The sequence below is a fragment of the Malania oleifera genome, chromosome 5 (assembly GCF_029873635.1).
Source record: "Malania oleifera isolate guangnan ecotype guangnan chromosome 5, ASM2987363v1, whole genome shotgun sequence".
Lineage (NCBI taxonomy): Eukaryota > Viridiplantae > Streptophyta > Magnoliopsida > Santalales > Ximeniaceae > Malania > Malania oleifera.
Window position 1 is genome coordinate 23,389,787 of NC_080421.1, and position 26,837 is coordinate 23,416,623.

The 26,837-nt window shown below is 36.2% G+C and overlaps 2 protein-coding genes across 5 annotated transcripts in view; one reads left to right on the forward strand and one right to left on the reverse strand.

Annotated features, from left to right (window-relative positions):
• Positions 1-26,837, forward strand: part of LOC131155336 (FAD-linked sulfhydryl oxidase ERV1) — a 66,783-nt gene that overhangs the window by 30,723 nt on the left and 9,223 nt on the right. For 2 of the 4 annotated variants that reach the window (XM_058108387.1, XM_058108389.1), the window contains 5 exons: positions 4,294-4,341; positions 7,960-8,024; positions 8,861-8,938; positions 9,511-9,596; positions 26,160-26,231. In XM_058108387.1, the coding sequence (XP_057964370.1) occupies positions 4,294-4,341; positions 7,960-8,024; positions 8,861-8,938; positions 9,511-9,596; positions 26,160-26,230 (348 nt within the window). In that variant the 3' untranslated portion in view covers position 26,231. Of the gene's footprint in view, positions 1-4,293; positions 4,342-7,959; positions 8,025-8,860; positions 8,939-9,510; positions 10,039-26,159; positions 26,232-26,837 lie in introns of those variants that run through there. The other 2 variants (XM_058108388.1, XM_058108390.1) reach the window with 2 other exon arrangements.
• On the reverse strand, positions 14,793-18,808 carry LOC131155337 (uncharacterized). Its single transcript, XM_058108392.1, has 4 exons — positions 18,664-18,808; positions 18,414-18,556; positions 15,254-15,379; positions 14,793-15,152 (listed from the first exon to the last, which is right to left on the reverse strand). The coding sequence occupies exons 1-4, from the start codon at positions 18,784-18,786 to the stop codon at positions 14,972-14,974; spliced, it is 573 nt and encodes a 190-aa protein (XP_057964375.1). The 5' UTR covers positions 18,787-18,808; the 3' UTR covers positions 14,793-14,971.

A 26,837-nucleotide genomic window follows, 5' to 3' on the forward strand; every position in this document is an offset into this window, starting at 1 on the left:
AACTAGAGCTCGTCCTTGTGTCTTTCTTGGATATCCATATGGCACCAAGGGATACAAACTTTATGATTTAGAAACCAATGTCATTTTCTTATCTAGAGATGTAATTTTTCGAGAATATGTATTTCCATTCAAAATTGGTTATGATATTTCCACTCCATCAGTAGTCATACCAGGTCCTCAAACAGATGATCTCATTCCTATTGATATACAAGCTGCTCAAAACATTTCTTCAGATTTTGTTGATATTATTTCCAATCCTATTGATGATTCAGCAAATACTTCAACTTCTTCCTAGCACAATCTTGATTCTAATACATTGCAAAATCATATTAGAAAATCCACTAGAATACACAAAGCTCCATCATATCTTGCAAATTATCATTGTAACTTAGCTAATATTGTAGATGCCACTTCACCATCAGATTTCATGAGTAATGATCTTCTCTCAAGTACAAAATATCCAATTTCTAATTTTTTGTCATATTCTAATCTTTCTTGCCCTCATAAAGCATTCACACTTTCTATTTCTTTGCAAAAAGAACCTACATATTTTCGACAAGTCATTCAACACACTCATTGGTGTAATGTCGTGGCTGATGAAATTCAAGCTTTGGAAGATAATAAAACTTGGACTATAACTCATTTACCTCATAACAAACAAGCTGTTGGATGTAAATGGGTTTACAAGATTAAATATAATTTTGATGGTTCTGTGGAAAGATACAAGGCACGATTAGTTGCTAAGGGATATACACAACAAGAAGGATTGGATTATTTGGAAACGTTTTCACCAGTTGCCAAGTTAGTCACGGTACGAGTCTTGCTAGCCATTGCTACTTCCAAGAATTGGTCTTTGCATTAAATGGATGTAAATAATGCATTTTAACTTGGAGACTTGGAAGAGGAGGTATACATGTCTTTACCTCCTGGTTTTCATTACAATTTGAAGGGATCATCTGCTCAGGGGGAGTTTCTACCGTTTGCTTTAACTAAATCTACTAACACTTAGCTTGTGTGTAGATTGCATAAATCTTTGTATGGTCTTAAGCAAGCATCAAGACAATGGTTCTCTAAGTTTTCATCTGCTTTGTTAGCTCATGGTTTTGTTCAATCTTCAGTTGATCACACGTTGTTCACTCGACAGAAAAGTAATTCGTTCATTGCATGGTTAGTATATGTAGATGATATTATCATCACTAGTAATAACGATGATGTTGTTGCTGATTCAAAGAGGTACCTCCATTCTCAGTTCAAGCTCAAAGATCTCGGACCTTTGAAATATTTTCTTGGTCTTGAGATTGCTTGTTCCACAAAAGGCATTGCGATTTCACAAAGGAAGTATGCCCTTGAGATATTATCTGATTTGGGGTATTTGGCATGTAAACTAGCTTCATTTCCTATGGACCAGAACTTAAGATTATCTAAAACAAAAGGAAAGCCTCTCTCAGATCCGCTTTGTTACAATTGATTAGTAGGTAGACTTCTCTACTTGATCATTACGAGGCCCGACTTGTCGTTTTTTGTTCAAATATTAAGTCAGTATGTTGAAAACCCCACTGAAGCTCATTTGGCTGCTGCTCATTGTGTTTTGAGATACATTAAAAGTAATCCTAGTCAAGGGTTGTTTTTTCCATCAGATAATGATTTACAGTTGAAAGCATTTTGTGATGCAGATTGAGCTGCATGCCGAGACACTAGAAAATCTATTACTGGTTTTTGTGTGCTTCTTGGACAATCCTTCATTTCATGGAAATCCAAGAAGCAAAATACAGTGTCTAGATCTACAGCAGAGGCAGAATATCGTGCCATGACATCGACTACATGTGAAGTTACTTGGCTGCAACATTTGTTGAATGATTTACTTGTCACTCTTTATAAACCAGTCGTGCTTTTTTGTGACAATGAGGCTGCCTTGCATATAGCCGCCAACCTAGTGTTTCATGAACGTACAAAACATATTGACATTGATTGTCATATTGTTCGTGAAAAATTGTTGGTTGGCATTATGAAAGCATTACATGTTTCTTCTGCTGGTCAATTAGCCGATATTTTGACAAAGCCCCTTGGTTCCAATATTTTCTCTAATATTCTTTCCGAGATGGGTGTTATAAATCTCTACACTCCATCTTGAGGGGGAGTATTAAAATTATACTGGTTTCAGTTTCAGTACATTTTGATATTTGCTCTCTGCCTACAAACCGTCAATGGTTTGCCCTGTAACTGTCGATGGTTTCCTTCTGGGTTTGTTGGGATTGCTTTTTGCCTTCAAACCGTCGATAGTTTCCTTCTATTAAGTTTTTTTTTTTCTATTTTTCAGTGTTTGTTTCTTGTTAATTTTGTAGTTAATTGTTTAGTTAGTTAACTCTCTGCGTGTATAGATATAAGGTTTATGTTGTACATGATAATATACAATAAACAAAATACAAATTGGAGATTTGAGTTTTCTCTCCAAGATTTAGTTTTATTTCCTTGTTTTCCTGCAATATTCTTCTTGTTTTCAATTCTATCAAAAAGGGGGTGTGTTTAGTTGTACTAAAATGGATATGTTTTCTAGAAAGAAAAATTTGCAAGGAAAAAAGTGAGATTGTATTCAAATGTGTTATTTTTTCCAAATATAAAACTAGAATTCTGTGTTCTCCAGGGAGCTTAGGCGCAACGATAAGGTTGTCGCCATGTGACCTAGAGGTCACGGTTTGAGGCAAGGAAACAACCTCTTGCAAAAATGTAAGGTAAGGATGTGTATAATAGATCCATTGTGGTTCGTCCCTTCCCTGGACCTTGCATATGCAGGAGCTTTGTGCACCAAGTTGCCTTTTTTTTTTTGTTTAATTTTGTGTTCTCTAGTTTTTCAAGTTTATATTGGATGTTGGAACACCTTTGGAATATCTTATGATGTTTTCTTTTATAAAGAAAGATGCAAAACCCTTGGAACACATGGGATTCCAATTAATAGTGATGGAGATGGAATCTCACACGCAACCTTGTTATAAAATTTGCAACAACCCATCCCCCTCTTCTGTTCTCACACGACCTCCCTCTCTCTCTCTCTCTCTCTCTGAATGGAGATGAAAACAAGAATTTTGAACACACTTGAGCATTCTGATTTTAATCAACTAGAAAAAACCATGTTTTGAATGTGTTTTCCAGTTATTTTAAAATGGATACTATTTTCCATTTTTAACAAATGAATGACTAAACAGGCTCTAAATGACTTAAAAGGTGAAAGCAATGTGTCTAGTAACCATTGTAATATTTTTCCTTTGAATGAGAATACTAAGGATTGATTTAGTTGTGGAAAACATTTTTTGTTTTCTAATTTTTTAGTTTTTCTAAGAATTATAAAAAATTCAGCTTATTTTTTAATTTTTTAAAATTTGTATTAAAAAGGTAGAAAATAAAGAATTTGTTTAAATGTGTGAAACAATTTTTTATTTTTTTATTTTTAGATTTAAAACTTATCACAAAAAAGACAACTTGTTTTCCAATTTTCCAAATTTTATATAACATGAATTTGGGAGCTTGAATTTGGATTTGTTTTAATTTAGAAGAAACTTTATACATAATCCACACAAATTAAAATCCAAGATCCAAATTCCATGCTCCCATATGCAAAGTAAGAGTTCGAAATCTAGAAAAATAATGAAAGATATTTTCTAACTTTGCTATATAAATTTGGAAAAATGGAAAACAAGTTGGCATTTTTGTAATTATTTGAAAAATTAGAAATAAAAGGTAAAACTATTTTCACAAGCAAATATAGTACCAAAATTGTTTATTTTTGTTAATTTATTTCATACAGATGTTGTAAAAAATATAAACTTCACTTTTTTTTGGTTTTTTAGAAAGCTAAAATGAAAAATGAAAATTGTTTTCCAAAACTAAATAGGCCTTAAAATTTTATTGCCAAATATATTTAGAAGTCTGTCCTAACAACTATGTGGCCTCCACCCCAGCCCCAACCTTGCCCAACTGGGGAGGAAGAAAAGTCATAGAATTTTCATTCTCCACATTTAACCATCATTATAGAATTGAATTCAATGCTTTAGAAACTACCTATCTGATCTAGTATGTATGTTATGTGTGTTCCTCATCGAATGTTTTTTTGAAGATATTTTGATGTTCTAGATCTCTAGATTGACTCTGTATATAAGTATATATAGGAAGTTTTCACAACATCACATCTAGTTCCTATTTTCCATGTAAATTATACTAAAATATAATATTTCTTTTATATTAATTACATTTGATCATTTAAAATAATTGAATCCTTTGTAAATTTTTTTATCTTTTCAGTATCCAGACAATCCAACTAGGCAACAGAAGAAGGATGTAAAGGACCTGGTATGATATTTCCTTACTCAATTTATTCATCATACTTAGAAGAGTTACCTCAGATGTAATTCCATTTGATGTTGAAAGCCAAGTCAATCATTCCTTGAACTATGATCCCCTTATTTTGCTACTCCATGAAAAAATATGGAGTTGCTTTAACCTCAATGCATTTGACGATCAGCAATGATTTTTAAACAAAATCTAACCAAATAGATGAGATGAGTAAGGGATCAAAGTTGGCGCTTTAAATTCAATTAGTTACACAAAGGCATCATTGGCATTGATGCTGCTAAACCAAAGCCCAAAGCCTAGCCCAATACCCCAACATCCCAAGGTAACTAACGCTAATGGTAGTAGTCAACGCTGTCAACCTTCATTTTGTTTTTTCTGTTGTGTATCATTTTTAAGGGAAGATGAAAAACAAAGCATTTTTCATCTTATTGAAAAAATGCAACTCCCAATGCGAAAAGGTCTTACACCATATCAGGGGTTTGGAAAGCACAGCCATACCTCCACATTTTTGTAGAGTTTACTTCTGTGACTACTGGTGAGCTTTAGTTGTTGGTGTAACACCCTTACCATTGGGTCAAGGCTTGCCCTCTACAAAACCGTCTCATTTCATACGGCCAGAATTTCAGCCTTCTTTAGTCTATTGCTTGTCCGTGTCTATTTGATTCAAGCATATTTTGCCTCTGCAAAGCATTATGCATGTATTCATGTCTTATTTTAGAGAAATTACGGTCTGGCACCCATAAAAGTTGAGCTAATGCTATCATTTTCTGAGGACAAAAAAGAATGTTTTCCTTTGGTCTAAAAAATCATGTTTAAAATGTAATTGGAAATGAATTTCATAGTTTTCGTAATATACATTTACAGCATGCAATCCAAAATGAAGCTTTGCATTTATTTCATATTGTTATCTCCATTCTGGTGAAGCAACCAAAATGCTGGCAGTTTAAGACAAATTAATGCCCAACTTTTATTGAATTTAGTTCTTCTTCTACCTTTTTCGAATTTTTTGCAATCAATTCCTTATACATCACTTCAATAATCCTTTTTGTTTTGGGAAAACATATTGGTGCATACACCAATTCTCGTGGTTACTTTTTTCTTGCTTCTGTCATGGCGTGCTATGTGGGCCTAACTTGGCTTCTCTCTCTCTAAAGGTTATCATTTTTATTTACGGTAATTGAAATTTGAGACAAACTAATGTTGTGTTGGGCTGGGCTGTGTTAGGTGTCTTGTATATGCCCTCATATGTGCTCATCTTTGTGCGTATTTGTACCTTTTTTTCTTTCTTTTTTCCTTAGAAAGGCTCTTCCATATTTTTTGTGTACGCGTGCATCTGTGTGCTGTGTTTCTTAAGCTGATGGATTTATATTGGTTAAGGGTCATCAGATTTAACAGGTCCATGTCACACATTATGGCCAATGCATAATAAAAGTGCAGGATTTCTATGGTAGGAGCTATGTACTGGCCTTACTATTAGCAGCAATAAGACAAAAGCCTTAAGTCCCACTATGCAGGTTGGTTCTACGAGTCCTTTCCCACCTTGATGACAACATCCTCTGAAAGTTTGAGGGTCATTAAATCTTTTCTTACCATCTCAATCCTATTTTTCTATGCCTACCATCCCTCTTTTCCTGCATTTAACCTTGGTAAAAGCACTCTCACTGTTGTGCGTTGCAAATGTCCAAACCATCTTAAACACCCTTTCCCTGAATTCTCTTTTGTTAGTTCTGCTCTTAGCTTGTTACAGATATTTTCTTGTTTTTAGAGTTACTAATTTATCATTAATCTGAATTAAGATCCTTATTTTAACCTTACTATTGTATATTCTCACTTGCCTAGTCATTTAGTAAAGCTGATTTTATAGCCGCCCTACAAAATTTTTCTTTAAACTTTAGAGGTATTTGGCAATCACAATTCAGATGCATTTTTTTCCCCATTTTTACCAAATTACTTTAGTACCATGCACAAAATCTTCTTAAGTTCGCCCTTTTACTTAATTGATAGATAGGAAATTTACTATTTTAAAGAACTTTCTTGATCATTAAATTTAACATTTTTTCTTCTACTCCCCTCCCCCTTGGAAAGTATTAAAATTGCACAGCATGTATTGTCTTTCTTCCACTTATCTTGGAACCTTCATATTGTAAAGCCTCTTTCCATAGTTCCAATATGCATTTCTATTCTTCCCCTAATCTCATCTATCAAGGCAAGATTATCCACAGCTTATGTGTACCATAGGCACTGGCAGACCCATGGGCCTGTGGGGTAGTTGCTGCCCGGGTTTGAAGACTCCTCCAACATACAATAGGTTTTGTAGTAATATTTTACTAATGCCCCTCGCCTCCTGCCATTCCCAACAGATGATGATGATGAAAATAATACTATGCCTCACTTTTAAGGCAATGAGATTTTGAGTTTATTATTGAATTTCAACGGTTCATAGGGAAAATTTGCAATTTTCAAAAATTAGCTCCACTAAAATGATCTTTCTTTCCAATGAACCAAATGTCTGAACATATTTTTCCACTTGGGACAAATTCCTGTGTTAGTTACTGAAATCTCATTTTCAGTGTTCTCATAAGTTCATTTATAATTAAAGCAAAAAGTATATTAAGAGACATCCCTTGGTTAAAGCTTGGATATTTGAGGTCTCAGGTTCAAATCTTACGTGGAGTGGGAAGGGGTATGGGATGGATGGGCCACTTCCCAAGTTTGGGCCTCCAATTTACCCAAATAATAAATAAAGTAAAAAGTCGAGTTGAGGTCAACCCTTGATATAAAACTTTGCGCGTGAAAATTCTCTAATTTTCCCATTCCATGGTCCTATCATACGTAATCTTAATGACTTTTAAACCTGAAATGTACTTGCTTTCTTTCTAGTACCCACCATGAAACTTCTTTAGGCACGTTGACAATTTTTTGGGTATGAGATGGCCACTTACAATGGTTGGGGGCAGCCTAATTATCCATTCTCAAACTCTGTCACCCCTCCCCCTCCCCCTCCCCCAATGAAATCCCCGACGAACTCCCTTAGGGTTTTCAAACCAAACCAGTGCACCAATGCACAATATGCCAGACACCTAATCACAACCATCTAGAAGTCAATAAAAACTATTTGCAAATCCCTCGTCTTTTTCCTATAATTTTATAGGCATATAGTTTCTAATCTTGATGTCCTTTGGATAAGGCCTAATGGATTTCTTGCTGCTCATGTTTCTGGTCTATTGTTCAAATACTCTTTCTTAAATTTCATTTTAGACTCAATAGTTTAGTCCTGTGATAATAATTGCAATTTTGAATATATCCTTTACTTCTATTTTTAAGTAAATAAAGTGTTTTTTCACCATTCACTGGCCCATTTTCTTAGTTTTTATACTTATTTGTTGAATAAACTAGTCAATTGCATTGCCTTTATTATTTCCCAAGTATTTTCAAACTCCATTAGAGATGTCATCTGGTGTTACAGAAGTTCCATTATCATCTTTTTAATGCATAGTGACCATATCCATCATTTTTGTTTTGGATGTATATGCAACTTTGGGCTTTTCCCCTTTAGTCAATTCTAGGTGTAGGCCTCTTATTTAGTATTAAGGCTAACAGAATTATGCCATACAGATGGCAATATTATCTCGAATGTACCCTTGCAAGGATTGCGCAGACCATTTTAAAGAAATCCTAAGGTACAACAATGTATTTTTTTTTCTGTTTAACCATGCTATTTTTTTTATTATGTATTTTCCACCAGATTTGACCCAATGTGTATGAGCCTTGAGCCTGTATTCATGCTCTTAACGGTTCTCTTCTTTTCTTTGGCAAACATCTCTAATGTTGGGGCAATATTTTGGCAGCACTATCTTCTTGCATTTGAATTCTTGACTTTGAAATGCAACTTGTCTTTTGAATTGTCTGATCCTGCATATCAGCTAGGTGATATTTCATATAATAGTAGATAAATGGCTTAAGCAGTTTTGATGGCCCCTTGAAGTAAAGCCGATCATCATTGTTAGGTTCCCAGCATGGAGGGCATAATTCATCCTTATTGGAGTAATTACAGAACAACAATGAAGTTGCTTCTGTTGTTGGTGCTTTAAATTTTAAATGATTGTATTTCATAAAAATATATTAATTTGACAATATATGAAATTCATATTGGACTCACATGAAATTGTAAGCAGAATATGGAGGAACGTTTTTTTATTTTCTTGAATGTCAATTTTGCTCTCATTGTATTTGCATGATTTTGAAAGTCTGGCTAACAGATTGAACCATGTAGAGTTAAGTTGCCCATTTTATAAAACAGCATGTAGAAGGAGCCTTTGAAAATGAAAAAAAAAGGCAGGGCATTTCAAGCTTTCTTCTGATTTTTTTTCTGCCCATTCTCCAAGTAATGTTTTTGCAGTTGGAAGGTTTAAAAGCAAGTGATGTGGAAAACAAAAGGGATTATTTTTTAAGCCATATCTCATAATTATTTTTTTTCATAACTGTTGAACTTTTTTTAAATATGGTTTTTTGACAGGGAAAATCCTGTACAGGTTGGTTCTCAACCTGAGTTCTCCCAGTGGCTGTGTCATGTGCACAACGTTGTTAACAGAAGGTAAAATTTGCACCCCTCAGATTAGGTGTACAGTGTACCAGCATCATACTGTTATGAACAAATTATTAGTTCTGAAAACAATAACTTGATTCATGATGGAATGTGAACATCCTACATTTCTGCCTAATAAAATTTAAGGAATGTATCCAAAGTATTCAGAACTGCGTGGTAGGTTTTCCAACTTGACAGCTCCTGAAGGATGTAGATCCACTGAATTGGTTTAACCCACCTTCTTTGGTGAACCATACTGGTTTGGTTCAGGGAAATTAACTGATATTTTATCCGCACATTTTAATGTGTAAAGACTGAACAAGGAGACCCTAGGGTTGATTAATGGATCATTTTGGGATCACAAATGTTTGCACAAGTCCAATTTGTTCTGGGTTTCAGCATGACCTAATTATAGGTTAACAAAACTAATGTGAGAGTCTGGTTTACTATGTAGCCTGGTCAATTTAGATCTCAAGATCCTGCTTTGAGCCTTGGCCCCAATATTAATTTTATTTTTTGGAAGTTCCTTAGCAACCTCATGAAACATCCTTCGTCTTATTAACTGACATTTGTTTTGACAGCCTTGGTAAGCTGGTATTTCCTTGCGAGCGAGTAGATGCAAGATGGGGAAAGCTTGAATGTGAGCAGCGAGCTTGTGATCTTCAAGGTACTACAAATTTTGACCAAGAAGCACGTTGAAGTAGCATTATTCATTTGGCATTTTCTGGAGATGCAATACTCAATTGTTGGGACCATGGTGGTAAATTTAACTGTTGTGTGTGGAGTTAATAATATGAAGTTAGGAAATTAAAGACCACTTGCAAAGTAAAAAGAGAAGAGAAGGAATATCAATGAAAGCAGGAGCAATTGACAGGTCTTGTTGTTTTCTTCATTCATGGGAAAAAAAATACAGGCCTGACCCTTTATTGTACCAATTGATTAACATATGTATTGGTTTGTATTAGAGAACAAAGGGGAGAAGAAAGGCAATCTAAATTGAACAATGCCCCTTCTAATTCTTTTTTTCCTTCTTTGTCAAGTTTTGATAATCGTGAGTCTGTTGTCTCACATGGCAAACAAAATGAGAAGGAATTGTTTACATGACTTAACCATGGATGTTTATGAATTGAAGCCTCATTCATCATGCTTACTAGGGCAGGTTTCACCATTGGCAACCAAAAAAAGCATAACAGCCCAAACCTGCCGCATGCTCCCACCAGGCATTGAAAATTAGCAACCAAAGTAGCAAATGTTGGGCAACATGGTGAAGAGCAATGGGGTAAAAAGTGGCCATATAAATAGGTTGAAATAGCAAAAATGTTGTCCAACAGCTATTCAAGAAGATTACCAACCAAAAAAGTTGTATAACCAAATACTGCACAGCATTGTCACGAGTTAAGCTTGTTTAGGGCATTATGTTTGCCTGTGACCGCTTGTCTCGTGTACTTGAAAGGGGTTTCCATCATGTAAATACTAGTGTAGAGTTATTTTCTATTAGTAGTTTATTTGTATGCCAAATATGGCAGTATGACTCCTCGGTCACTTTGATGTTTTTAAGTGTCAGGATGATAATTACATAAAAACCTCTTCAGGGGAGGGTGAGTGTTCATCAGTCATTATAAAACTCACTAGCGATTGTTAACGTGTTTAGCCTACTTGCCTCCCACGCTAAACACATGATGTCAACGAAGATGTTGTTAATGAATTGCGTAGATTCAATGTTTACTGCTTGCTTGCCATTACTTTCATGAATGTTTATTGTTTCCACTGTCATTTGATTGAATGCTAATGAAAGTATTTGGTGGATGAATGTTGGTAAACGATAGGCTGGTTAGTTAAACAAGAGTGATTTAGCTAGCGTCGCACGATCCTTTTATAACAGTGTGAAAATAGTCGGACCGTGACACTTGATATCAGAGCCAAGGCTCAGTTGTTACGAGAATTCAGTTACCTTCGTTGTGGGATTTGGAAAGCTTTGGTAAGTGACCATGACATTAAACAATGCTGAAAGGATCAGCGTGCTGGAAGCACGGATTGAGGCAACAACCAACATTGTGGCCACGAAGGTGGCCCAGATGAGAGAACTTGTTGATGAAGTGATGGGATCACAAAAATATCAAATAGGTTTGATAGGTGATATGTCAGAGGACTTTCGTCATACAGTTGAAACTTTGCAATCATGGATGGTTGATCTGGATGCAAAGGTGTATTTGATGGTTCTTGCTATGGGGAACTCCAACACTCCGGGAGTTAGTAAGACCAAGGTACTAGAATTCAGGATGTATAGGGGTGCCCATGATGCCAAGGAGTTAGAAAACTTCTTATTTGATGTGGAGCAGTACTTTTGCGCTGTGAGGATGGCCTCAGAATAGGCAAAGGTGGATACTGCAACCATGTACTTGGTTGGTGATGTCAAACTGTGGTGGCGTACCAAGTACCAAGAAGTTGAAAATGGAAGTTGCGTAATCAATAGTTGGGCAGACTTGAAGAGAGAGCTCAAGGCTCAATTCTTTCCTAAAAATGTTGAGTATAATGCAAGGAGAAAGTTAAGAGATCTCAAGCATACGAGATCAATCAGGGAATATGTGAAACAATTTTCTACTTTGATGTTGGATATTCGGGATATTTCGGAGAAGGACAAGTTGTTTTATTTTCTTGAGGGGATGAAACTGTGGGTAAGAATTGAACTTCATAGGCAAAGGGTTCAAGACTTGTCAACTGCACAAACTGTTGTAGAACGCTTGACTGACTACGCTGGTGATGATACCGCTTTGTCAAAACGGTTTGGCAGAAAGGGAAACAATGGAAAGTCTTTCAAGAAAGGCAAACCCAAGAATGGGGGAGCCAACTCTAAATCATCAATCTCAAAGGAAGTTTCGTCGTCTCAAGGATTCAACACACCCAATGGAAAGGGAAAAAGTAAAATTTCATGCTACTTGTGTGGAGGACCTCATAGAGTGAGTGAGTGTCAACACAAGGGATTATTCAATGCCTTACAAGCTTCCACTTCAGAACAAGTAGTGGAAAGCGAGGAGGTAAAGGATGATGCCCCGAGGGTGGGTTCAATGCGGCTAGTGAGTGCATTGGAAAAGTAGGCAAAAGCACCAAAAGTTACACGAGCAAAAGGGTTAATGTTTTTGGACTTAAGGATCAATGAGAAGAGTACCCGCGCTATGGTGGATACGGGAGCTACTCACAATTTTGTTTCGCAGTTGGAAGCATGGAAACTCAACTTATCCTTAGAGAAGGATACAAGACGCATGAAAACAGTTAACTCTATAGACCAGCCTACTTTGGGAGTAGCCAAGCAAGTGATTGTGAAGCTTGAACAGTGGGAAGGTCATGCGAATTTCACAGTTGTGCTATTGGATAACTTTCCAGTCATTCTAGGAATCGAGCTCCTAAGGGGGGCGAGGGTAGTGCTGATGCCTTCAACTGGTTTCCTGTGTCTGATGGGAGATCACTTGTGCATGGTGCAAGTCGTTGCAACGAAAGCAGATGACAGGAAGTCCCTTTCAGGGTGAGTAGACACGTCTAGCCATGGTAGTGGTAGACAAAGAAGTAGGCCAAGAGTTGGAGCCTACGACCATCCAAGCGGTGTTAGATGAGTATAGGGAGATGTTGTTGGATAAGCTGCCTCATAATTTACCTTCACGACGGACTGTGGAGCATAAGATCGAGTTGTTATTAGGAGTGAAACCACCTGTTAGAGGGTCATGTCAGATGGCGCCTCCAGAGATAGTATAGTTGGGGAAACAACTTGATGAAGTGGAAGCGGGATGTGTTCGCGCTTCCAAAGCACCGTTGGGAGCATCGGTGTTGTTTCAGAGTAAACATGAAGAGCATCTACGGAAGGTTGAGGGGAAACAGTCTGGATGTGAAGAAAGAGAAGTGCTCTTTTGCTCAGCGGAGCAATAAATTCCTTGGTCATATGGTTGAACAAGGTCGTATCCGAAGGGGTATGGAGAAGGTAAGGATGATTCAAGAATGGAAGATCCCCACGACAGTGAAGGAGTTGTGTTCCTTTCTTAGTCTTACTAGATATCGTAGGAAGTTCGTTGAGGGATATTCACGGAGAATGACTCTAATGACAAGACTACTGGGGAGGTATCGTTGGCCGCACCCGCGGGATTATGTGGTTGATTATACTAGAACTTATCTCACTTGCCAATAAGACAAAGGGGAGCGAAAGAAGTATGGTACTTTCATGGTCACACCAAAGTATTGTTCGGCAGAGGAGACGACACAATTGTTCCTTGTGACTATTGTGAGATATTGGGGTTTTCCCCAAGTTATTGTTTATGACCGAGACTTAATGTTTACTGACAACTTCTTGACAGAATTTTTCAGGATATTCAGGTCACATCTTGACATCTCTTCGAGTTATCACCAACAGAAAGACGGACAGATGAAGAGATTCAGAAAGCTACTAGAAGAGTACTTGCGCCATTTTGTCAGCGACAACCAAGAGAATGACGTACAACCAGGAGAATGGCGTGCAACTACTTGATGTGACTCCGTTCTGTGACAATGCCCAAAGGAGCTCAACAACCAACAAGAGCTCTTTTGAGCTTGTTATAGGCCAGCAGCCACTGTTACCTCACACAGTGGGCGAGCCATATAAACAAAAGAGTCACAGGGCGTACATCTTCACCAGAAAATGGAGACAGAATGCAGAGTTTGCCCGAGCCTATTTGAAGAAAGCTTCTAAGCAGATGAAGAAGTGGGCAGATTAGGGAAGAAGACCGCAGTTTCATGTCAACTGCCTCAAGCCGTTCAATGCCGACACTAATGACTTGAGCAGAAGTCAGTCCAATAGAGTAGAGTTTAAGACAGTGCAACCTGACAAATGTGAAGTTGAAGAGATCCTTGCAGACAGTGAATTCATATCCTCAAGGAAGAAGCGACAAAAGTTCCTAATAAAGTGGAAATGTCTTGATGACAAAATCAGCTAAATTTCTGTAGAAGATATTCAACCGTTCGTGGACAAACTTGAAGTGTACCTACCGCCAAAGTCTATGAGGATGTCAACTGCATAATTGGGGGAGAATGTCATGAGTTAAACTTGTTCAAGGCATTATGCTTGCCTATGACCGCTTGTCTCGTGTACTTGGGATGAGTTTCCATCATGTAAATACTAGTGTAGAGTTATTTTCTGCTAGTAGTTTATTTGTATTCCAAATATGACAGTATGACTCCTCGGTCACTTTGATATTTTTTAGTGTCAAGATGATAATTACATAAGAACCTCTTTAGGGGAGGGTAGTGTTCATCGGTCAATGCAAAACTTACTAGCTATTGTCAACATGTTTACTCTACTTGCCTCCCTCGCTAAACACACGATGTCAACGAAGGTGGTGTTAATGAATTACGTAGATTTAATATTTACTGCTTGCTTGTCACTGCTTTCATGAATGCTTACTATTTCCGCTGTCATTTGATTGAATGCTAATGAAAGTGTTTTGTGGATGAATGTTGGTAAACGATAAGTTGACTAGTTAAACAAAGTGCTTCAGCTAGCGCTGCACGACCCTTTCACAACGGTGTAAAAATAATTGAACCGTGACACATTGCAGAGGAGGTGTGGTAAAACAAGCCATGAGAGCAAGTTGAAATAGTAAAAATCCTGTCAAGTAGCCATTCAAGATGAGCAAAGTTCATCCTAAACTCAGTTTGCAAAAACAATAGGGGGAGGGGGGAAACTAAAGGCCTGTCCCATCCTTTATTAAATTTATCCAACCAACCATGCAAGCTTCCCATTTAAGTGGAATGCAAAACACACTCAAACATACAATCATCCACAAATTCCTAATTGCATAACAATGAAAAACTAATTCAACTGAAGCAAGATCAAGAACAAAAATGAACAATGAAAACTAATATAAATTTATCTGTTTTGGTACATTTCTCACATTTGTATTGACTATCCACTCAATTTCATGGGAAAGGTAAAACACTTTTCCAGGAAAGAACACTATCTTTTTCCTAAACCACAGAACCCTGACAGCCCAATAGGGGAAAAGGCAACAAAAAGCGGAAAGCTTAACTGCGTGAAGATGAAGTATCAGCTTGTTTATCTTCCTCTCCAAGATATTCAACACTTCGGAATGGCGGGGACTCACCAAATTTCAGTATGTAAGCAGTTTCATAAACAGGCCGCAGTTGTAGAAGCACTTGGGCGTCTAAATAAGCATCACAGGAGAAACACCAAATTGACAAATCACTGTATACAAAAAGTAAAATAAATGCCATAACAGAAGAAAATACTTAATGCTGTACCCAAAGAAAGGAAGAAATAGGTTGAGATTGGGTACAAATACATACCTATAGCTAAGTGCAAGACAATGGTTTTGCTGCTGATAGTGCTCAAGCATATGCTTGTTCACAAAACGACTGCAGAAGACATCTTTGCAGCATAAACATAACCAGTTCTCAGCAGGGTTGTCACACCTAAAAGATGCAAATTATAGGTTCAGTTAGCAAATTTAAATTGCTAGTTATATCATGCTTTGAAGAGTATAAAAAAGGCCATCAATGGTTTTCATTTTAATTTTTTTTTATAAAATTGCTAAGATACCAAATGGTAACTATTGAAATCATCTGGTTTAACAATGTTATACGACTGTCATACAAATTACAGGGCCAGATTTTGTATAATCTTCTTCTCATCGCAATGAGGTGATATCCCCTCTTCTTATTCTTGAGAAAGATTCCTTTTCTTGGACTTTCATTTTAGAAGGGATTTAAATGATAGAAAGATTGAGGAGCTGTCCTCTTTGCTCATTGTACTTGGGTTGCCATATCTCCACAAGTGATGGTAGAGTTTTGTCTTTGGATCCTTCTCGGGGTTATTTGTGCAAACCTTTCTTTTCTCACCTGATTGAGGTTTATGTAAATTTTCCTCTCTAAGATAAAGGTGTTATTTGGCTAGTGGCTAACATCGATAATATGCAGCAGAGTAGGATGCCTTCTAAAACCTTGTCTTCTAGTATGTGTCTCATGTGTGGGAATAGTTATGAGGATGGGTCTCATTTGTTTGGGCAAAAGACACTTACCTCCCATGAGATTTGGCAAAAGGACACTGAGGTTACAAAAATTCAAAAGACATCCCTTGATGTTTCAAGAATTCCAAGAACCTCCCCTAGGGTTTGTCAAAAAAGACACAAACCTCGTCTTGTATTTTGCAAAAAGAAAAGTCTTAAACGAGGAGATTTGTGTCTTTTTTGGCAAATTTTTGGGGAGGTTTGTGTCATTTTTGTAATATCAGGGAAGGTCCTTTGAATTTTTGTAACCTCAGGAGAGGTCAGTGTCTTTTTGTCAAACCTAATGGGAGGTCACGGTCTTTTGCCCTATTCTCTTTTATTTGTGATTTGTGAAATTCTCTTTTTGAATTTTTTTTTGTGAAGTGTGGATTTGTCCAAAGTCATGAAGGAGCTTTTCATTGTGTCTTTTACATAAGGATCAAAAGAGGTTGTGGAAGGTGCTCTTTGTGCTATGTTATGAGGATTTTGGATGGGAAGGAATGCTAGAACTTTTCTCAAAAGAGATTTTTAGTGGGGCTTGTTTAGTATAGGGTAAGGCATTTGGCTTCTCTATGGTATTATTTATAAGCAGGATGTTTTATGGGATGCTGTTTTCAGAATGCAAACTGAGATTGGCAGCTTTATTAAATTGATTTCTTTTTGTTTTTCTTTATTTTCATGAGTGAGGAATTCTTGTTCTCCTTCATTGTGTATGTTTCTCCTTTCTAGTTCAATAAGCTTCTTTTTCTACCAGGGTGCCCTGTTTGTTTTTCTTCTATGTTAGAACAAGCCTTTAAAGAATCCTTTTAAGTGCAAGTGTACAATGCGCATCATCCTAGTCATATTTGCAAATGAGGCATTTTGTCTCATAATTAAATGGGCAACAGCAAGCAAGCTTTTGAGAACACTTTATTATCTATAGAAGTAGTTGAGTGAGAAACCTCAGCTATGCTCATTTATTCACATTGAGACATGGAATGAAGTGCTTAATAGAGCCTGCCCGGCAAAGAAAGGGAATATGTAGCCAGGGTGTAAAGACAGCTATTAGATAAAGAACTACTAATTACTATTTAGTCATAACTCATAGCAGGATGTGGGTTGAACTTGATTTAGAATACAACTAATTTTGAAATTTATTGCAATTTTTCAGCTGTATATGTTGCCCTAAATCCTGAGTTTCAAACCCTCAAGACCAAATGAGAGCATAGTTTCAAAAATTCACAGACAAATGAGGTACAGCAAGCCTAATTTAAATTATGGAACACCAAGGAACGAAGGAGAGCCTAGGCACAACGGTAAAGTTGTCACCGTGTGACTTGGAGGTCACAGGTTCGAGACGTGGAAGCAGTTTCTTGCAAAAGTGCAAGGTGAGGCTGCATGCTATAAATCTATCATAGTCCGCCTCCTTCCCTAAACCCCGCATGCGTGGGAGCTTCACAAGCTGCCCTTTAATAGATTGTTGGAACATCAATAATTCTAACAAAACAATCAGAGACATTCAGGCCATTTGACTACTTATTTGAAAAGGAAAGTCATTTCTAGCCATGAGGGGCTATGGGAGGGTGAGCTAAGTAGATTCCTAACCTTCAAAATATTGCATACAAGATTCCAATCTGCACACTTAAGCCATTGCACCAATCAATTCAATCAAGTTAGAACCAGAGGAAATTTTGTTCATTAATCCTTACAATAACAACAACAACAACTAACCAAGCCTTTAAGTTCACTAGGTAGGGCCAGAAACATGAATCCTTTTCTACCAATTTACACGGCCATGGGCAATTTCCTCCAACAATTAAGGGTTATTAAATCTATGTTCGCTTATCACATTCCAAGTTTCTTAAGTCTATCATAATCCCTTCCACTGCTCATAGGTGCAGATGCCCCTCCTTATTTTCTATAGGTGTTATGCCTAACTTTGCCCAAATATGTTTATTTCTTAATTAATCTTTGATTATAGAATTTCTTATTTGTGAAATATTTAAAATTTCAAGACGTGTTCAAGCAAGCAAGAAATGTCCATCCAAAATTCTAACAGTTAGGATTTAGAAAGAAATACACAAATTAATGAAGACATTAAATTTCAAAAACGAGCTAAAGCAACAGATCATTGGTCTAGGCAGTTTCATTCCAGTGACTATGTGAAATTTGACACAAATTAAAGGCCTTCTCTGTGTATAATCTCTACCACAGAAGCTAATTACACTGTAAAAGGAAATTGGTCTCTAACAATACTATGGGTAAGCATTACATTTACTCATCCTTGGTCCTAAGCAAAGGACCCAAAATTACTGCGATTCTTTGCATTCTCGCCAAACCCAATTCCCAAAATGAGTGAACTTCACTCCAAATTCTGTAATTCGTCTCAAAAAAAAAAAAAAAAAAAAAAAACCAGTACCTCATTGGGTTTTTCTACACAAACACACAGAGCGGTTTAGGGGGGACGGGGATGGGAGGGGTACCTGTTGCAAGGAGTTGCGGGAGTGGGGATATGAGAGAGATCGGAGAATAGGGAACCCAGGTGGTCGCACTGCGTTCGAGCCTCGACCCAACCCGACTCCGCCCCATACACGAACTCTTCTTCTTCTGATACAAATTGATGGTCCTGAGACACGATGTTTCGGAACCCTCATACAAAGACATCACAAATACAATACTGGTGATAAAAAAAAAGTAGGGAAAATTCATATTATTACTGGCGAATGCCATTACCGGTCCAGTAGACGAGGAAGAAGCTTCCTTCGCCATTGATGCACTGCTGCCTGCTTCCACCCTTCGATAGTTCGATTGATCGCTACCCTCAATGGGAAACTGAACCATTATAAGACGAACCATTCTAGACGGCGTCGTTTAGCCGTGGACGGATAAAAATAAATGAACAAAAGACACTTATTCTCTCCTTGATAAAAAGACATTGACTTAAAGTTTTGAAAATCTTAAAAAAATTTTATGAAAATTTTTTAAAAAAAAGATAGAAACATTTTCTTATATTTTATAAAAAAATAAGTTTGTTAAGGGGGTTTTATCGTTTTAACAAGCCTTTATGAGAGATTTGTGTCATTTTTGAAACCTCAAGGTAGGTCAATGAAAATTTCGAAATCTTATGAAGGTTCTTATCTTTTCGCCAATCCTTTGGAAAGGGTAATGTCTTTTGCTTAAATAAATAAATAAAATTGAGTGATAAGCTTGTCCTAAGAAATAATAGTGGACTTATGCTTTTTGACTTGTGTGTCGGAGAGTATTTTGGACACCCAAAATCTCAAAATATTCTGAACACACATAGTCCTAAATCAAAAAACTTATTATTTTTATGAATTTTTCCTGCATTTTATACCGTAATGATCATAGTTATGATGTGCTTGTATGAAGGTTTTGAAATATTAGACCATTAGTCCTAAATTAGAAAAGAAAAACAAAAAAAAAAATTAATGGAGCAAATCTAACAAGTTGTTTCATTTTGTTATAATTTTTTATAATAAAAATTACTGAAGACTTTTTCTACAAAAATTAAAGTTCCAATTCTATCCTTTGTAATGCATTCATAAAGTTTGTAATTATATATATATATATATATATATATATATATATATATATATATATATATATATATATATATATATCCTGAAAGCAAAAGTTAGACATCCACCCCTTCAACTTCCCACATTGATTCTCACATTTAATCTAAATTAAACACTCACCCTTTCAACTCCCCACATTGATTTTCACATTCAATCTTAGAAGTTAAACGGTTCACATAGTTTTGTCTTATTCCCTAATTTTAGTGATCCTGTTTATACCTTATACCTATAAATTGATATCTTCAAATTTACAATGCATGTTTAGCTTGAGTTACTCTCATGTGTTCATCATTATGTGTCTCTATAAGAGATCAACTAAGTATAAAGAGTTAAGATAAAAACATAACCATCTGCAATTTCTTAGATGTATCTTAATCTATGGAATAATAAAATTTCTATTGTGTATCTTATTTCTTGTTATGAGTAATTGAACGAAAAAATTATTGATTCATTAGTAATTTAACCTCAACATTTAATATAAAATAGAGTGCTCTCTTCTTAATAGCATATGCCTTTTTTTTTTCCTTGAATCATCAATCTATCAATCACTATGATTTTTTTTTTTAGTCAAATCCATCTAAAGAATCAAGAGTTTCCTATTTTAAAAATATTATTCTTCTCTCCTATGAGATGACTCTGGATAAATATTACTTTCTTATTTGCACTCTAGCATGGCCCTACAATCATCTCCCAATTGAACCACAAAAGAGCTATGGCAACAACAGATCTTGAATTTATATGATCTGGATCAGTAATGAAGTACCCCACGCCAATAGTGTAGCTTCATCAATCGCACTAATTCAACTCTATTAAGTAGTTTATCAATAACAATAACAATTATAGATTTAGTAATAAGCTTGGGCGACCCAAATATGCTGACAAATAAAACCTAATACTTAGAAAAATTACCTAAATGCATGCCCCCTTCCATTCCTGAACATGCGAGTTTTGATGTAAACTTTTTTTTACTAGTGTTTTCCTTTTTAAATTTCTTAGGTTTTGGTTTAAAAATTTTGATGATTTGATTCATTTTTTTCTTGGCACATTTTTGTGATGTCAAGATTTATGCATTTCCCTTTTCCTTACATATTTGAACACAAGAGTGCTAGAATATTATAAGATGTATTGTTGAATTCTTATTATTTGGTTGAATGAAATGTTAGAAAAGCATTAGTGCATGCAAAGTTTTTTTTTCTAACATTAATAGGCTGTTTTTATTTTTATTTTTATTTTTATTTTTTCTTTGTCGAAAGCATAGAGTAATTTTGTGTGTTAAAATATAGTTGCTCTTGTATATAGGTTTTAAGCGTACTATATTAAAATATATATATATATATATATATATATATATATATATATATATATATCAACACACAAATTTGACAATTAAACCAATGCAGACTCATAGGCTAATACTCCATTCCATATGAAAACAACCTACTACAATGAACTTTAAAAGTCTACAACAAGTAGGTCACACAATATAGAATAATGGGTATAGAATGCATTGCATCTAGTCATCCACTATTTTTCCATAAAAAGGATCTACAATTATACATGATATACCCTAAATATATCAGGGTCAAACATTCAATTTGCAACATTAAAGCACATCCACAATCAAGGCTACCATTGCTCTGTTATGACCGGAGGAGTCCATGGGTGGGCTTGATACACATTGATGAACACCAACTTGATCCAAAAGTTTAAGCCTATTAGGTCTTGGGCCCAATCATGTATATAAGCACCCATCATCCACTCTAATTTTCCAATGTGAGACAAACTCACAAGTAGAATTCTCAACAATCTCCCCCTCACTTGTGAGTTCCAACTACTCCCCCTTGAACGGAGACCATCTCCCTTATGGGAGTAAGTTCAATTCCCCAACAATTGCTCAAGTGGGCCTTACCACTGGCACCTTACGTGCTTCCGAACCACTCCTACCTCCCACGTCTTGACCCCATTCAAATCCATCCCCAGCCTAGATGATTCATATTGGCCTCAGCCACACACTTGGTCCTCCAACTATTAGCACATCAAGAGAATTAGCTTCCCGTCTCGACTTTTACGATATCGCTCACCCAGAGTTATGAACCGTCGGCTCTGATACCACTTGTTAGGACTGGAGGAGTCCACGGGTGGGTTTGATACACATGAGTGAACACCAACTTGACCCAAAAACTTAAGCCTATTGGGTCTTGGGTCCAAGTATGTTTATAAGTACCCATCATCTACTCTAATTTTCCAATGTGGGACAAGCTCACAAGTGGAATTTTCAACATGCTCAAGGACAGCTGCCTTGAAGGGGTCAACTTCATATAAACCAGAGCAATCCACGCCCGCGCCATAAACAATTGTGGTCACCCCCATAATGGCCAGAGTGATTCACGTCCGCGCCATAACTCACCAATAAATGGTCATACACCCTCAGGTCAACTTCTGCCACTATAAATAGGGACTTGGGCGAGAGGCCAAGGTAAGTCATTCTTAACTTACTTTATTGTTGCATTCAACCTCTTTGAAACGTTCCCTTATTTAGGCATCAGAGTGATCCCCCGGAGTACACCTCAGGTCCTCCAAGCCTATTCTGTTTTCCCCATTTTCAGGTTATCAAAAGTCAGAGAGTAACGTCGCAAGTCCCAACCATTTTTATCCCGCAACAATACAAATGGAATTTATAGGACAACGGTTTCTACTTTATACCTGTTTGTGAAATAAAAAAAAAAGTTTCTACTTAGGTTATTGCATGGTTGGAAAATGTGATGTTTTGTTTCTAACCAAATGAGGCAATAATTTCCATGAATCTTGAAGGATAGAGGGAACATTATCAAATTAACACCTTTCTCCTTTATACTCTCTTAAAATTTAAAATTAAAACAAATTAGACAAATGGTAAAAAAAACAAAAAAGTTAGGGAGAAGTGCCTTCCCATGAACTTTTCATTCCAGAGTAAACCAATATGGTATGTTAATTTATTACTATATACAAAGTAGAATTTGCATGAAAGAAAAACTTTTAATCATGTGCACTTAAATATGAAGACATTTTCTTTAGAAGGATAGAGTTGTGTACTATAGACTTATTGTGGTACACCCCTTCCCCGAACCCTGCATACGCAGGAGCTTTGTACATCGGGCTTCCATTTTCTTTAGAAGGATAGAGAATCACAAAATTTCTTATTATATAAGATACAAGTACAACAATTTTAGCTTGGCCACTGTTAGATTAATCAAGTTTCAGTCATTATCTAACGTTTAAAAATAGAAGAATATTAAAATTATAATCATGATCAATACATCATTGTGTTGTACCACATGCAATGTGCATGTCGTATCCTAGTATGAATATTTTATGAACATCAATTGGAATAAAAACTAAAAATAAAAAATTAGATGTCATTATTACTATCAACCAAATTAAAACCCCCTCCAAAGCTTCCTTAATGTGTGTGATTTGGTGAAAGTGTTTTATAGGAGTTTCAAGATCATCAAACAATCAAAGATTGATAAATCTTCCAACCATTTTTTTCTATTTCTTATCGCAAAAAAATGTTTTTTCAACGAGATATAGGTTAGAGATGGGTTGTTTAATGATTGCAAACGTATTTACATGAATTTGGCTTGTGGTATTTGTGGGTTGGCAATAGGGTAAATGTAACAACACGAAGAATAATGGTATTTAAATAGTAAGAGGGAAGAAAATGGAAACAGTAACAGAAGGAGGCAGCCGACTTTATCGACGAATGCGAAGCATTTGTCGACGACATTGCACTTTGAATGTAATAATTCCAAGAAAATTTTCTAAGTCTCATCAACGAACACAAAGGATTCATCGACGAAGGTTCTTCAGGGTCTCATCGATGAGAAGATACCGAGAAAGGATTTTTGGGAAATCTGAAATTCATCGACGAGGGTGCAGGTTCATCAACGAACTTTCTACAAGACTCGTCGATGAGGTGACGTGACTCGTCGACGAATCCCACAATATAAATAGCCTAAATCCAAGTTAAATGCATAATTTTTCACCAAAATTCTCTCATTTTCTCTCTCCTACGGTCTCTCCCTCTTCTCTCTTCGATTCCAGCCCCGTTAGTTGCTGGATCGACGATCTGAGGCCACCACGATGCTCTTGGGGAAGTTCTCTTCAAGTTTGACGAAGCGAATCGTCGGTGGGACGAAATTGGATTTCATCCCAGATTCAGGGTAAGACCCTTTGAAATTTGACTTTCCAACAATAGTAGAAAATGTTGTAGACGTAAAAATAGAAAAATTTTGTTCTGAGATATATATGGTTTTCAGGATGTTGAGTGGAGAACCCTGCGGGTGTAGGACCCGTCATAGTAGGGGGATTTTAGTAAGAATCAGGTAAGGGAAATATGCTATGCTAGACAATTCTAGTATGTTTTCAGTATAAACTATACGTTATTATCAGATTATAATTCACAGCAGAAATTTACACAGTTTATCAAGTATGTTTAATATGCTTCAAATTAATGTGTGGCTTGAGAATATAGTTATAGTACAAAAACATGTTTTACAGTATTTTCTAGAGTTATGTTTTACAGAACATATAGATAGTGGATATGTTTTATAGTAATTACAGAATACCATGATTATACAGTTGATACAGATACAGTTTACAGTACCATGACATACAGTTTTACAGTTCAATTCAAAAATACAGTTGATACAGATACAGTTTATCATAGCATCATGGTTAATACAGTTATTACAAAATCAGGGTAAAATAGATAGTTGTATATAGAGATATATTATATAGTATCAGACCCTAATGGACCATTACAGTTTACAGAGTACGGTACTGTAGCTATATACAATATAGAGTGCAACCACCTATTCAGATAATACATGGTATATAAGTCGATCGTATAGAGCCCACAAGCGAACAGACTCTCCATCAGATATGGGTTGAGGAGGGCTGATCGGATTGAAGATGTAACGACCTGAAGAATAATGGTATTTAAATAATAAAGAGGGAGAGAAATGGAAACAGGAATAGAAGGAGGCAGCCGAGCGTTCGTCGACGATGTTGCATTTTGAATGTGATAATCCCAAGAAATTTTCCAAGTCTCGTCAACGAACACAGGGGTTTCGTCAATGAGGGTTTTTTAGGATCTCGTCGACGAGAAGATACTGAGAGAGGATATTTGGGAATTCTGAAACTCATCAACGAGGGTGCAGGTTCATCGACAAACTTTCTACAGGACTCGTCAACGAGGTGACATGGCTCGTCGACGAATCCCACAGTATAAATAGCCTAAATCCAAGTTAAATGCATAATTTTCAATGAAATTCTCTCATTTTCTCTCTCTTACAGCCTCTCCCTTCTCTCTCTTTGATTTTGGCCCCGTTAGTCTCTAGATTGATGATCTGAGGCCACCACGACGCTCCTGAGGAAGTTCTCTCCAAGTCTGCTGGAGCGGATCATCGGAGGGACAAAATTGGATTTCATCCCAAATTCAAGGTAAGGCCTTTTGTTGAAATTTAACTTTCCAACAGTTGTAGGAAATGCAGTAGACGTAGAAATAATGATGTTTCGTTCTGGGATATTTGATTTTCAGGGTGTTGAGTGGAGAATCCTGTGGGTGTAGGACCCGTCATAGTTAGGGATTTTTAGCAAAAAATAGGAAAGGGAAATATACTATGCTAGGCAGTTTTAAAATGATTTTCAGTATGAAATGTATATTTTTACCAGATTAATATTCACAGTAGAACTTTATACAGTTTATCAATTATGAATAATATGTTTTAAATTACTGTGTGGCTTGAGAATACGGATATGGTATAGAAACATGTTTTACAGTATTTTTCAGAGATATGTTTTATAGAATATACGGATAGTGGATATGTTTTATAGCAATTACAGAATACCATGATTATACAGTTTACGGTACCATGACATACAATTTTATAGTTCATTTCAAAAATACAATTGATACAGATAGAGTTTATCACAGCGTCATGGTTAATACAATTATTACAAAATCATGGTAAAACAAATAGTTATATACAAAAATTTATTATATAGTATCAGACCCTGTTGAACCATTACAGTTTACAAAGCACGGTACCGTAGCTACATACGGTATATAATGCAACCACCTATTCAGATAATACGTGGTATATAAGTCGATTGTATAGAGCCTATGAGTGGACAGGCTCCCCATTAGATATGGGTTGAGGAGGGCTGATCAGACTGATGGAGTATAGTGGTTTATCTTGGTCGACCAGCCAAGATAGATCCCGGCTACGGGCAGCACAACCCTGTCATGAGAGGTTAAATCATAACATACAGTTATCCACAGGGAAGTTTTCAGTTATTATTATGTATATACAGATTTATAGATATAGAAAATATATATATATATATATATATATATATATATATATATATAAGAAGTATTTTGAGTAGAAACCTAAAGTACAAATATGTTAAGCAACAGGGAAAAGGTGATGGTTTATATTACTGGTATTGTATTTACAGATTCAGTGATACATGATTATATAGTAATAGATTTTCATAGTATTATAACTCATTTGCCACACACTAGCAATAGCATATTTCGTTTTACTGAGCGTTGGCTCATCCCATTACTTTAACATTTTTCAGGTGATCCAGATAGACGAGCAGAGCAGATCAGGTTTGCAGGTAGAGGGGCTTCAGTACTGCCCTGCCATTAGAGTGAGTATTTTTTAGAGTATTTATGTATAGCCCTAGCCTAGTTGAGGGTATTTTTGGGAAGTAGTCATATATGAATATTTTGAGGAACCTTTTAGCACTTTGGTATTGTATATTTTCTTGGTTGTGTTTTTATGAATTATGCTTCTTGCTGCTTAGGTTGATGGATTGGTTTGATCTAGTAGGTATTAGAGCATTATAAATTTTGCAGTATCTAAAAAAAAAAAAAAAGACCTAAGTTAAATAGCAGGTCGTTACAATTTGGTATCAGAACCTAGGCCTAGGTTGCTAGGTTTTGTAGACTTTAGAGTGCAGCAGAAGCAATACCAGAGTATAGAAAAGGATTTAAGGTTTGTTCTATGGTCTGGGTACAAGACTTTCCGTGGTGGTTTTTGTGCTTTTCCTAGGGTGACGATTTCAGGAAAACCATAGTAAACTATTATCGGGTCGTGTGTCTAGGTAACAGAACTAGATATTGAGTTAAGGTCAGGAAAGGTAGTTAATTTTGAATTGGTATAAGATAGTTCTGTGTAGAAGATAAGGTTCTTAAATGTGTTTCTTGTTTTTAGGATGAAACCGAGAAGCAATGGTATGAATGCTGGAGGAGAC